At 59.1% G+C, this 12,901-nt stretch overlaps 1 protein-coding gene across 1 annotated transcript; it reads right to left on the minus strand.

Moving 5' to 3' along the window:
- Positions 1 to 605: 605 nt before the first annotated feature.
- BHLHE40 (basic helix-loop-helix family member e40) lies at positions 606 to 5,635 on the minus strand. The gene is made up of 5 exons (XM_035546794.1): positions 5,312 to 5,635; positions 5,083 to 5,152; positions 4,809 to 4,916; positions 4,070 to 4,193; positions 606 to 3,137 (listed from the first exon to the last, which is right to left on the minus strand). The coding sequence occupies exons 1-5, from the start codon at positions 5,389 to 5,391 to the stop codon at positions 2,278 to 2,280; spliced, it is 1,242 nt and encodes a 413-aa protein (XP_035402687.1). The 5' UTR covers positions 5,392 to 5,635; the 3' UTR covers positions 606 to 2,277.
- Between the last annotated feature and the right edge of the window lie 7,266 nt (positions 5,636 to 12,901).

Below are 12,901 nucleotides of genomic sequence, written 5' to 3' on the forward strand. Positions count from 1 at the left end.
CCGGCACGGGGCTGGGACCGTGGTGACCCGCGGTGACACCCCCACACACCTGCCCCAAAGGGCTCCGAGACATGGGGCCGGGGCACAGGAGGCAGGAGAGCAGCGCCAGGGCTGGGGAGTGGAGGCAATTTGGGGCAGCAGCTTGGCAGCTTTCTTTCTCCTGTACCTGGGCGTTTGGGAAGCGTCAGCCTCAGCGCCCGAGCCAAGGAAGCGCCCAGAGGAGCAGGGCAGGGCGGCCCGACCCGCGCCCTGCCGCTCCTCCTGCCGCCCGCCGCGCTGAAGGCGTGCAGGGTCTGCCGGTCAGGCCCGAAGAACACAAAACCAAACGGGGGGAAAGTGCCAAGGCGGCCGGATTCACCTGGCCCAGGACTGGAAGCAGTAAGGGAGGCAATCCCCGATGGTGCTGACCGAGTTCGAAGGACTGAATATCCCCGGCGACACGAGCAGTGACACGGGCGCTGACTGCAAAGGACCAGCCCAAGGAGCACGCAAAGCCCAAGTCCTCTGTGGGACCCCATCCTGCTGCCAGTCATTGCTGGATCGAGCCCTGCAAAATGACCCTGATCAAATATTTAAAAGCACAGGAGGCCAACCCTTATCTTCCACAGGAAAAGAATTATTTTATTAAGTATTTTTAAACAACTACTTAACATTTACTCGAGATAAAAATATGTACAATATCCCACCTTGAAGAAGGCTCCAAAATATAAACACTGTACCTCTCCCTAGAGAAAAACAAAAAACTCTTCTCTTCAAAAAAAAAAAGACAACCCAGAAACAAGAATACATTCATATTTCTCACTTCTTTTATGCTCAAGTAGTTATACAAATAATAGACATCTGAAACGTTTTACCTTTTAATATATTTATATAATATATATATATTTATAACAGGATTTTACAAATAAAGGCAACAACTGTATACCAAAAAAAAAAAAAAAAAAACAACAACAAAATAAACGTTAGAACACAACCTGCAATCAAGCATAGTGCATCTCAACAGCTGGTGCAATGGGAGGATGAAATGAAAATCCATACAACAGTTGTTCCAGATACCAGTTCTCAAAACCAGTAAGGAAAAAAAGAAGAAAAAGAAAAGTAGAGCACTGCACTTTGCAGCGAAGTTTGTTTGTTTTTTAACAGAAGCCAAATTGGACAAGATGTTTGCCTGCGGTGAAAGACCCCTGCAGCTCTAGGATTTAATGGGACAAGTGTCACAGCCCTAACCCTCTTTGTTTAATGCAGAAATGTGGGCCAGGGTTTGCCAAGGAGACTAAGGAACGTGGATGCTCAGGCCCCGCCGGATTAGGCTCCTTTGAAAATCCCAGCCTTTCGCTTCTCAAAGGCACTGCGCCGGCGTCCAGCGGAGCGCTCCCCCTGCACCCCGCTCCCGACCTGCCCCGCTGTGCCCCCGCCGCCCCCGGCCCGCAAACGCCGGCCGCAGAGGCAGGACAGCAGCAGGAGAGGCCCCGAGTCAGGTGCAGCAAGCAAAGTGATCCTTGGGATATTTTCTCCCCTGCCCGGCCCAAACTAGCAGCTCAAGTTACAGGAAGGGGCGCGTGTTAATTTATTTATTAGATGTACGCCATGTAAAGCTTCCAAGCAGCATCTACCTTTTATTTATTAAAAATATATATATATATATATCAGCAAAGGTGTGGAGAGAAACCCGTCTTAAATCTACCTGAACCACTGACTGTGCACGACCCACCAGTGACCGCTGCACTGCTCCTCCTGCACGTGCAGGGACCTAACACCAACAGCGAGCGCCGTGCGCGCCGCGTGCCTCCAGCGTGGCACCGCGGGGGCACCACCACGGCCCGGCCTGGCGTGAGCTCCTGGGGGGCCGCTGCGCTAAAAAAGCCCTTGCAAGAAGTACCATGGTTTGATAGCCACAGACCCTAAAACCTAGATCTGCCGAATGGAATTATTTTTTCACAGCTTTGAAACGTAATCGCAGCCGACAAAGTCAACTGTTGTTCTGCGGGTGCGGACAGGGAAGAAGTTAAGGGGTAAAGCATAAAACTCCTTTTTTTTTTTTTTTTTTTTCCTTTTCTGTCCTTTTGGAAGTAGTTCTGAATAGCTAACCTGGGTGCATCCTTCATCCTTCTCCAAGCTACCTGACAAGTCAGAGAAAAGGGGATTTAGCTTCCTACGCGCAGTGAACCTTATCCCCACACCTCAGTCCAGCCAATGTACAAAAGTGAAACAGTCTCAAACTAAAAAAAAACAAAAAAAAAAACAACAACAACAAAAAAATAAAAGGTCACACTGCGCTCAGTCTTTGGTTTCCAAGTTCAACGGAGGAATCTGCTTCAAAGCTTGAAGCAGAGCCGAGGAGTCGATGGGGGAATGGGCTGGTACCGGGGAAGGGAGTCTCTGGGGCATCAGCAGAGGGGGGGAGATTTTGTCGGGGTTCATGAACCCCGTGAGCGCTGCGGCAGAGGCCGGGAGGCTGGGGTACAGGACGGGGACGGACGCTGGGTACCAGCACTTCTCCAGCATTGGCAGATAAGCCGTTGCGGATGGCGGGATCAAATAAAAAGGCAGGCACAACGGGGGCTGGTGAGCGTGGGGGCCCAGGAAGCCGTTCGAGGAGCCCATCATGTCACTGCCAAAAGGCCCTTCGTCTTCAGGCGTCTCCAGCCTGCTCCTTTTGGCCGGCGGGTCCTCAGTCTCTTGCTTAATAGAGCTTATTCTCTCCTGGACAGTGTATTTGAGATCGGTATCCTTTTTAAAATACTGCTGTTCGGATTTGGAGTCACTTTTCTCCAGCTCTCCCCCGTACCCGCTGTCTGTGTCTGTGTCGCTGCCGCTCTGCTCCCCGCTGGAGTGCGCAAATGTCCTCTGGATCACGGGCACACAGTTCTTCCCGTGCCCCTCGGCCGCTTTGCTCAAGGAGACGGGTTTCTCTTTCAAGTCCACCATTTTAGGAGGGATGTCTCCGGCCTTTCGGCCGGCTCCGCCCTGGAGCACCTCGGAGGCCATGCGGTGCAGATGGCTGACCAGCTGGGACGACTTCAGCTCCTTGCCGTTCTCGTGCTTTGCCAGGTATTGCAGCATTTCCTTGGCACACATCTGGAAACCAGATCGAAACATTTCCTGGCTGGAATCAAGGTTTCTTGATGACAGGTCACCTGAGGAAACATTAACAAGAGAGAAATTAAAAATTAACAGCGTGCTTAAATAGTTCCATTACCAGCTCCAAGGCGCGCTGGGGGCGATGCCAAACTCTCGGTGCCACACAGCGAGAGAGGCAGACGTGATGGCCAGCCTGAATTTTGCCTACGTTTCTGCGCGAGAAGCTGATTTACCGTTTTTACCTCCCTCTGCCCACTTTCACATACGCACTTGCAATTCTGCACTGACTGCATGAGCCCTGGGAACCAGCAGGGGGGAGGCAGCGGCCGCACGGCGCCCGCTGTGCAGGCAGGGAAAGCTCCGGAGCCGCTGCACCGGGCGATCCCGCTCCAGGTCCTGTGCTCAAAGCTCTGCTGCACTCCCCATGGCTGGCAGAGCCGGGGAAGGCTCCTCAGGAAAACTGAATTTTACTTATCAGATTCACGTGAGCGCCACATGTGAAAACAGGAGGAGGAAGTACGTCTAAAGCACGATAAGCTGCTACACCGGGTCCCCCTTCGCCTGCAGGGCACTGGCAGCGAGCTTACAGAGACCTGCAAAGGTGCTTATAGAGCAGGTTTCTGTGCACTTTGAGAAAAAGCAAAGAAACACAACCGGACTCGATCCAAAGCTCTTGAACGTGAATGTAAAGATATGAATGGCTTTGGAGAGAACCTCACAGCAAACCCGGGCTTTAAATAAAACTACTTAAAACCCACTTTAATTTTAAAACAACTGCACAGTGCACTTGAGGCTGACCACACTCAGAAACACATCTCTTTTTTTGCGCAAGCTCACAAGCAAAGAGAGAGAAAATGAAGGCGATTAAAAGAAGTGCGCCCTGCCTCCTCCCTTCTCGGGAGCGAGGTGCCACCACAGCCTTTCAAAGACCCGGCAGAAAGTCACCGAGCGCGCGCCGCTTCTCACCCGGTACGGCGTGAATACTCACCCGCTTGTAAACCGTTCTGTAAAGCAATTATTTTCTGCTGCTGCTGCTCAATGAGGTTGGTCAGTGCTTTCACGTGCTTCAAGGTAAGCTCGAGAACCACAGCCTTCTCCAGGTGACCCAGGGTCTGAAAGCAGAGGGACAGGTTGGAGCCCGCCGTGGCTCGGCCACGCACCCGGGGCCTGATGGGGCTGCCAGCGTGTCCGGGGCGGCGGGGCAAGGACGGGGTGACGGGGGGCTGGGGACGGGGTGGTGGGTTACGGGGAAGGAAGGGGTGACGGGTGGCAACGGATGGGGCAGTGGGTGGCAGGGGATGGGGCGGTGGGCGGCAGGGGAAGGGGAGGTGGGCATCAGGGGATGGGTTGATGCACTTCGGGGCACAGGCTTGGAGGCAGCCCCATACCCGGGGGATCCCCGCTGCCCCCCGCAGCCCAGGGCGCGCTTTCTGTGCACGGCACTCCCCGGCAGGCAGCCCGGGGCGGCTGTCAGTGCGCCGCACGGGTATTTTCGGAGCGCCCGGGGGGGCGCAGAGAAGCGAGTCCCCCCTCCGTGCGCGGCACCCCCGGCACCGCCACCCCCCCGGGCAGGGGCTCTGCGGAGCTGTGTGGGGCTCCGGGAGCAGGGGCAGGAGCAGGGGCAAGGGCAGGGGCAGCCCCGGTCCGTGCGCCCCCGGGGGTGGCGGTGCCGGGGTGCGCGGCGGGCAGGGGGGCGCGGGCGGGGAGCGGGTCCCGGCGGCACCCACCGTGAGCTTGAGGTGCTCGGGCAGCAGGTCCTTGAGCTGGGCGATGCACTCGTTGATGCGGTCGCGCCGCTTCTTCTCGATGAGCCTGTGGGGCAGCTTGTAGGTCTCCTGCGGGGAGCGGCGCCGGGTGAGCGCTCCGCACGGCCACCCCGCGGCGCCCGCCGGGCTCCGGGGCCCTGGGGGGGGGGGGGGGCTTTGCGCGCGTCCCCCCGCCCCGGTTCCCGAGAGCCGTCAGGACGGGGCTGGGGGCAGCCCGGGGTCCCCCGCGCCTTACCTTGGCGTCCTCGCTGCGCTTCAGCCCCCTCCTGGGCTTGTACACTTGGTACATGTGCGCGAAGTCCAGCCTGCACGGGCGAAACGAAAGCAGCCAGGTTACCCCCGGGGGCCGCGGCTGGGGAGCGGGGTGGGGGGGGGTTGGTGGTGGGGGGGGGGGGTCCTCTCCTTCCTCTCCTCTCCTCTCCATATCCTCCTCCTCCTCCTCCCCCCGAGCCCGCAGCCCTTACCCCGGCACGTCGCCGCTCTCCAGGGCGGGCAGCTTGCCCAGGCAGGCGGGCGGGGGCTGCGCGCTGGGGATGCGCTCCATCCTGCGCGGTGCGGAGCCGAGCCGGGGAAGGGGAGGGGTGGGGAGGGAGGGGGGCCAGGAAGGAGCCGCGGCAGGCAGAGCTCAGGCCGGGCTGCTCATGCCGTGTCCGCGCCGGCTGAGGAGCTCCGGGAGGCGGCGGCCCGGGTTAAATGCGGGCGAGTGGGTGGACGGCGGCGACGTGCGCTACCCTGTGACTCCCGGCACGTCTGGCGGCCGCCGGGGCGGGCGCGCCGGGCCGCCCCCCCCCGTCCTCCCCGTCCTCCCCCCGTCCCCATCACATGAGGCTCACGTGGAGGCAGAGCCGCCGCCGCCTCGCAACGTGCCGGGGGGGGGGGGGGGGGGGCGGGAGGAGCCGCCCCCGGGGCGCACGGGCTCGGATCCCGCGGCTCCGCGGCGGCCCCGACGGCGCGCACCGGGCCCGGGCCGCCTCCGGGTGCGCCTCCGGTGCTGCCCCGCCGGCCCCGGGGACGGCCGGGGCACGGCGGAGGGGGGGCGCACACCGGGCATCCCCCCCCCCCCCGCACTCATTTCCCTCGGGGATTTGGGATTTTCCACCCCCCCCCCCCCCTCCCCGCCCTTCCTTTGGAGGCACCCCAAAAGGCGGAGGGGCGATGGGGACGCGCACCCGCTGCGGGGGGCTCGGCTGGAGGGGGTCGGGGGGGGGCTCTGGGGGGCTTCACCCTCGGGGGACTTCACCCTCGGGGGGGTTCACCCTCGGGGGCCTTCACCCTCGGGGGCCTTCACCCTCGGGGGGCTTCACCTTCAGGGGGGTTCACCCTTGGGGGGGTTCACCCTCAGGGGGCTTCACCCTCGGGGGGCTTCACCTTCAGGGGGCTTCACCCTTGGGGGGTTCACCCTCAGGGGCTTCACCCTCGGGGGGCTTCACCCCCGGGGGGGTTCAGCCCTCCTGCCCAGCATCCCCCGGCTGCTGGGTGCCAGCTGTTGCAAAACCGCCGAGCGCGGCTGCGATGGCGTGTAGCTGCCAAAGCAAACCTTTCCTCCCGAAGGGCTACGGTCATTTTTCCCTGCCGAGCGCTGAGCAAGTGGAGGCAAGCTCATCAGATAAAAGGCGCATTGAGCGAGATAAGGTAATGGCAGAACTTCAGCGCGCTGCCTCTGTTATCGCCTCGGTCCTGGGCTGCTCCACGTAGGGAGGAATCTGAGGTCAGCAGCTGTTACGTGAGAGCACCAAGAGGCTGGATACCGGAGCTGGAGGCAGCCCTTTCAAGGCTCACCGGCCTCTGAAGGTGCCTGTTGTTACCGGCAGGAATCCCAGGAGAAATTAGAGCCTTGCAGAAATCTGCTGGCTGTAAATGTAAGTTTTTTTTTTAAAAAAAACAACACACAACCACCTCCTAAACTCCTTCCAAGCTCCCAGCTGCAGCGGCAGCACGCAGCAGCTAACGACGGAGCGCAGAGCCCAGAGCAGGCTGAGGCTGCCCCAGGCAGGCTGCTCTTCTCGGGGCTCTGGTCCGAGCCTGCAGACCTGGCGCTGGCTCCGGGATCCCCAGGGGCTGCCGTGCGTGGTGCTGTGCACCCAGAGCAGCGTTGTGAGACCGCTCCGCCGCAGAGGAGGGGGCTCGCCTGCCCAAAACGAAGCGCCGAGCACAAATGGGGCAGGGTCACAGCCCCGGGCTGAGGGCTCACAGCGGGGCTGGCCGTGCGTACAGGCACTCGACAAGCTCAGTGATAACCGTCAGAAAAACGGAGCTGATGCGTTTGTCCCCTCCTGCAGCACGGGGGACGGTCACCGTCAGAAATAATGGGGGGAATCGGGTGCTTCATCCTCTTGCTGCCCCCAAGACCCGAGCTGCTACTTTCCAAACAAACAGGGGACAAAATTACGTACAGTTTATACTCTGTCCCATCGCTGACCCTCTGTCCGAGGCAAGAGAAATAATTAGAGCTTGCTGCAGCTGATTGCTGATGAAAAATGAGGCATGGGGCCAACCTGCTCTGCATTTTAAGTTCAGGCTCCCTGTACGTGGACAGTTTCATGCCCATGAATTGTCTGATCCCTGCACGCTCTTTGAGATATTTGGTACATTCCTGCAGTGGGTGGTGAGCTACAAATCAGGGTCAGAGGTAATCCCCAATTATTTAGCCCTTTTACTGTTCTCCTGCTTGCCAAACAATTCTCCATATCGGGATTTACTCATGACCTTAAGGGAAGTTGCCAAGGATTTAGGAGTCCCCCTAAAAAGAGGACCCGAGCGAAGCCATCGCATTCTTGGGCATCAAGTTAGATTGCCGAGCGTTGAATTACATTTTCCCGAGGATCAGCTTTCATAAGCTGGGGCTGATGCAATCATCAATTTGCCGTCTCGATTTTGTTTGCTGAATTATTTCTGCGTGGAAGGTTCCTCTGCAGCGTACGGTTAGGGCAGCAGCGAAATGTTCAAAAAGGCTTTAATTTTCTAAAGCCACGAGGAGAGCAGCAGGCCTCCGGAGGCTCGTCTCGGAGGGGCTGAGTGTCACAGGATAGCAGCAGCTCGCGTCCCGCGGGGATTTGGAGTTATTTACAGACGCACGAAAAGGCGAGGGTTCGCAGCTTGCTCCCGAGGGCGTGCTGAGGGGATCGGGTTCCCGCGGTGGCACCTTCCCGGGGCGCTGCCTCCCAGCACGGCGATTTGGGGCGAAACGTTCTGAAAATCCCCGGCACCGGCGCCTGATGGGAGCCTATGTGGGCAGCACCGGGAGTTAGCAGATGGGTTGTGGATTCAGGCTTACGATAAGGTTACTGAGGGTGGTTTTGTTTTAAAATGTCTCTTACTTAATATATCTGCGAAGGCCAGGCATGTGCCTGTGGCCTGTAATCAAATAGCCGGCTCTCCTTCTCTCTCATTTCCAGCAATCCCGGCTCAGGTTACTGGCACCGGAGGTTAAAGGACAGCCGCGGCTTGGGCTGGAAGCGAAGGGCACGCGGGCGGGCGGCGCTGCGTGGAAGCGCTTCGCTCCCGGCACCCGCCGGGCATCCCCAGCGCTCTGCAGGAGGAGAAGCGCGCCGGGAGCCACGCTGCCTGCAGACAGCCCTCGTGCCCAGCCTGGCACGTCCCCAGCCGCCGGCACCGGTGTGAGCGGGCCGGGGGGGGCGGCGGGGCACTGCCAGCCACGGGACGTGGCTCGGCTGCCCTGCAGGCCGAGCTGCACGGCCCCGCTGCCAGCCCACGCAGCAGCGCACCCTGGGGTCCTGGGGTCAGCGGCTGCTGGGAGCCCCCCGGGTGCTGCCCAGGGCGAGCCCGCAGCCGGAGGGGCGAAAGGGGCACTGCGTGACTTAGCAGCTCAGGATGTGAGGAAGAGTTTGTCATCCGCCGGGGCTCTGCCTTCCTCCTCTGGTAGCCTGCAGGTAGTTGCAAAAGCTTGACTTCACCGTGAAGCACCGTGGTTTCAGCCCGGTGCGTGTCTGACTCGCTGTCTCAGCAGCACAGCTGGCCGCGCTGCCTCGTGCGATGAAAGGAATCGCCCGCGAGTTAGAAGTTGAGATTTCACGTTTCACGACATCGTTTCGGGCTACCACGGACCGTGTTTGGACAAAACACTGGGAAAATCCGACGAGAGCCGCTCTCCCTGCGGCGTCCTGGGCAAGTAAATGGCACTGGGTGGCTGCTGGGCACGTGCGTGCTGCGGGCAGGACGCTGGCACCGCGCAGCGAAACTTGCCTGCGGACTATTCAAATGAAAGCCGTTCTCCTCCGTGCGCGGAGATGTTTGCCAGCACTGAACGCAGCAGTGGGAGGAATACGTAGGTGGAAACTATTTGGAAGTGGCAAAATCTGTGGACATTACAATTCATAATAAGAGACTTTAGCCCACTTTGAGACTCTGTTTAATAAAACATCCCTGCCTCGCTGTGACAGCCTGCCCTGCCCCACGCTGCGAGCCAAACCCAGGCAGCCCGGGCGCTCGCGCTGCTTAACCAGCTCCCCGCCGGCCGCGTGCTCCATCGCGTGAGAACCAGCCCTCGGCACGCTCCGCACACCCGCGCGCTGCCCTGCGCGCCTCCGCGGCGCCGCCTTGAGCCCCGTCTGCAGTCCCCATTGCAAGAGGGACTTTGGGGTTCGGGCACACACCCCACTGCCCGGCAGGTCTGGGGGGGACGGGGCAAGGCCACCACGTCCCCGGCCACTGACCCCGAGGGTCGCTGCGGGGCACCGGGGGGGCAGCTGCGGGTGCAGACGCCGTCGTGCCCGAGCGCTGCTTTTCCTCCCGGGTGACACAGCCGTCTGGTGAGCGCTCTGCACAATGCTATCTGATCACGCTCGCAGCTCTGCCTAACATCAAACAGTGAGTCAGCGGCGGAGCCTCATCAGATGTCTCCGTGCCTCAGCTTTCATATCTGAAAAGCAGAAAGCACGGTGCTCTGCAGGTATGCAAAGCGAAGTGAGGTGCTTTCAGATCTTTGGCTTAGGAAACGCCACACCTTTCAACTGCAGCATTATTTATTTTTCAGTGGCATCCACGTACCCCGGTAAGAATCAATACTGCGGGAGCTCGTCGTCTGGGCAGATTTTGTTCTGTCTGTGGGATGTGGGGAACAGCAGCTGCAGGGCCACAATGCATTTCCTCTGAGTCAGTTACATTAAAAGTGTTCTCAGCTTGCTAACTGGATTTAAAAGATTACCCCCCAAAAACAATAAAAGATAAAAACCAAGCAGGCACAAGAAGGGAGTGGGAGCGTTGTCCTTCTGGCTCGTGTCAGGACACGGGTGGCTTAAACCTCAGCCCCTGAACCCCAAGCCTGTCGGATGAGGTCTGTGCGATCCACGTGCTGATGGCACGCGGGGCGACTCCTGCTCGGTCCAGGGGGACACGGTTCCGAGCAGAAATGTCACAGCTGGCAGGCGCAGAGGGAGGTGGCAGGCACGGAGTGAGGGCCCCAGCGGCTCGTGGCAGAAGTGAAGGGCGAGGGTGGTGCTGGTGGTGGCACATGGGGACGCAGCCCTCTTGGCAGGGACGCTGCCAGCCCCCTTGCTGGGGATAAAGGCAGGCGAGCCCAGATGCAGCGGGCAGGCTCGCTGAGCCCAGCCTGCGCTCTGCAGGCCGCTAGCACCACACCCGGGGCAGCTGCTCAGCGGCGAGCTGCTGGTGGCAGGCTGCACGTGGCTCCTCCATCGGGAGAGGGAAAAGGACCCCGGGTGCTTGAGCGTGCTGGTCGTCATTGAGCATTTGACCCGTTTGATTAAATTGAATTCTTGTGCAAAGAAAACACAGGAGGTAAAGGCAGTGCAGGTGCGCAGCACCAGCACACACCGCGCACGGGAGGTTTGCTGGCCGTGCGGCCTTCCAAGCACTTGGATGTGAACGTGGCTGAGCTGTGGGGCAGCCTGGCTCAGCACCGTCAGTCGCTCTCTAAATGAGAAGCCAGAACTCTGAATGCAGACCTGCCTCCTCCCAACGTGCCGCTCCAATCCCCTGCGTATCGCGAGACAGACGCGGGCCAGGCATTCCTCCTGCTGCAAGTGCAGCCGAAATAAGCACGAACAGGAATTAAGTGGAATAGGAGATATTCACGGTGGATTTGTGCCTAATCAAGATTACACACACACTCTTGCTTTCCTCCAGCCCAAACCAGGACCACTCCGCACCGCAGAAACCTCCCGCAGCCGGCCTCAGCACCTGGGGGGGGGAGCGCGCCCGCATTTCCGCAGCGAACGCAGCCCCGGGGCCGGAGCGGGGCGAAGCGCCCCAAACGCACCGCCGAGAGGAGAAACAGCTGACAGGAATGTGTCTCAGGGTGCCCTTCCCTCTGTATCAGAAGCGATCTGGCTGAGAAGCGCTGGAGCAAACCACAACTGAGGGTGTTGCTGTCTTCCCCAAATACTTTCTCTAATGAGGTTTTTAAATAGTTTTGCCCCGCCTACACGGGCAGCCAGAGCACTTTCATCTCCAGGTGAATAGGAACCGAGGTGGGACCCTGCTGTCTGCTGGGAGGATCGCTGCCATCTCCCAGACTGGGCGGCGAGGTTTGCAGGCGAAACCCACACAATGGCGGGGAAGTGCTGGCTCTCTCCTCCTCGGCCCCCTCGGAGATGCCTGCTGCTTGTGGCGCAAACATCAACCACAGGCAGCGGCGTTTGAAGTGCAAAGGGAGCTCCGGCGCAGGAGAGAGGCGCGTTTTTCCCTGCACCTCCGAGCCGATGAGAACCGAGCACCAGCGAGCAGATAGCCACGGTCAAAGGGAGGTTCATGAGCAGGCTGCAGGGCTCAATTTGTTGCAACCTGTACCTAGGGTGCTTCGAGCAGCCACGCACCTTTCATTCTTAGGTGGCAAAGATCAGGTCTGTCCTGGAGGTTTTGGGTGGGCGCGGAAGCACCTTCTACCTGAGCGCGTCTCCCACCCCTCTCCCCAGTGCGGCCGAGCGCTCCCCACCCGCACACACCTGGAGCCGAGCAGGGGCTTGCTGCGATCCTGGCCGGGCTCATCTCCCAGGGGAGCCGGAGCACAGGGCCGGCCTGGCACGGCCACGCGGTGGGGGCTTGGCACGGGACAGACAGCCGGCGGGTCAGGCAACGCTCTGAGCAAGGGAAGAAAGAATAATTTCATCATAAAAAGTAAATCACGGGGGATATATCCCGGTAATGTGGGGAAACATAAATGGCCACACAAGAGAATTACGACCGTCCCTTCTGATTTTTTAAACTGCATGAACTATATAATGAAAATGAAATCCCTGCCCGGAGGAGCTGAGCACATCTGCAGCTGCTACCCAGATGTCACTGCCCGGACCCTCGGCAAATGTTCCAGGGGAAAACCCTGTCTGACTCTGACATCAGCCAAAACAGAGCGGGGTTTCGCTGTATAAACCTTGACCAGAGAGACATTAGGTGCCTTTGATCTCCAGATATAAAGATGATCTTTTGATTTAAGATTATGAAAATGAAGAACCATCTGCTAAGAAGCAGCTACGGACCCACGTTTTATTGAGGCCATATGGTGTCCAGGGTTCCTACGTATGAATTCAATTAGCTGCCTGTGCCTGCGTCAGTAATTCTGGATCCACCCAGTCATGTTTTTGGAACAAATATTATAATATTCCCATGGATCCTCCAGACAGTGGGAGGTGTTTCCTTCACTGTGAAGGTTTTGGGAAGCGATGACTTTGTCTTATTTTCTCTCGCCCTACTCTGCATTCCTGTTTCCCAGCTTTTCAAGGTTTTTGAGTTTTCCCCGGAATCCCTGAGCCAGCGACATCGTTGGCTGAAGCCACCAGACCCCAGCTCGCCCACAGGTCTCACAGCACTGCATTCTCCTTCGCAGTTACAGAGGGGAAGCCCACGGCCCTGCGTGCAGCTGCAGGAGCAAGAGGGATTTTGGGCTGGGCTGACAGCATTTCTGAGAAGGCAGCCCCTTCCCAGCCTCACCAGGCCCACTCGAGTCCTTTTTTCCCAGAGCTTATCCCGGGTTTGCCTGTGCTCAGCTGTTCTGCCACCGACTCACAGCCGCGTACGAGCAGATTCGGGAGATGCAGCCCCGGTAATGGGATGCAGGGGGTGGAAATCAGCAGTCGCCT

The sequence above is a fragment of the Cygnus atratus genome, chromosome 10 (assembly GCF_013377495.2).
Source record: "Cygnus atratus isolate AKBS03 ecotype Queensland, Australia chromosome 10, CAtr_DNAZoo_HiC_assembly, whole genome shotgun sequence".
In the NCBI taxonomy this organism is placed as follows: domain Eukaryota; kingdom Metazoa; phylum Chordata; class Aves; order Anseriformes; family Anatidae; genus Cygnus; species Cygnus atratus.

Bases quoted from the DNA above. Each gene is read 5' to 3' on its own strand.
- BHLHE40 (XM_035546794.1), bottom strand. From the start codon at position 5,391: ATGGAGCGCATCCCCAGCGCGCAGCCCCCGCCCGCCTGCCTGGGCAAG. The intron at 4,917-5,082 runs GTAAGGCGCGGG...CGCTCCCCGCAG, and splicing joins AGCGCAGCGAGGACGCCAAG to GAGACCTACAAGCTGCCCCA. The intron at 3,138-4,069 runs GTGAGTATTCAC...ATGTTTCCTCAG, and splicing joins ACAGAACGGTTTACAAGCGG to GTGACCTGTCATCAAGAAAC.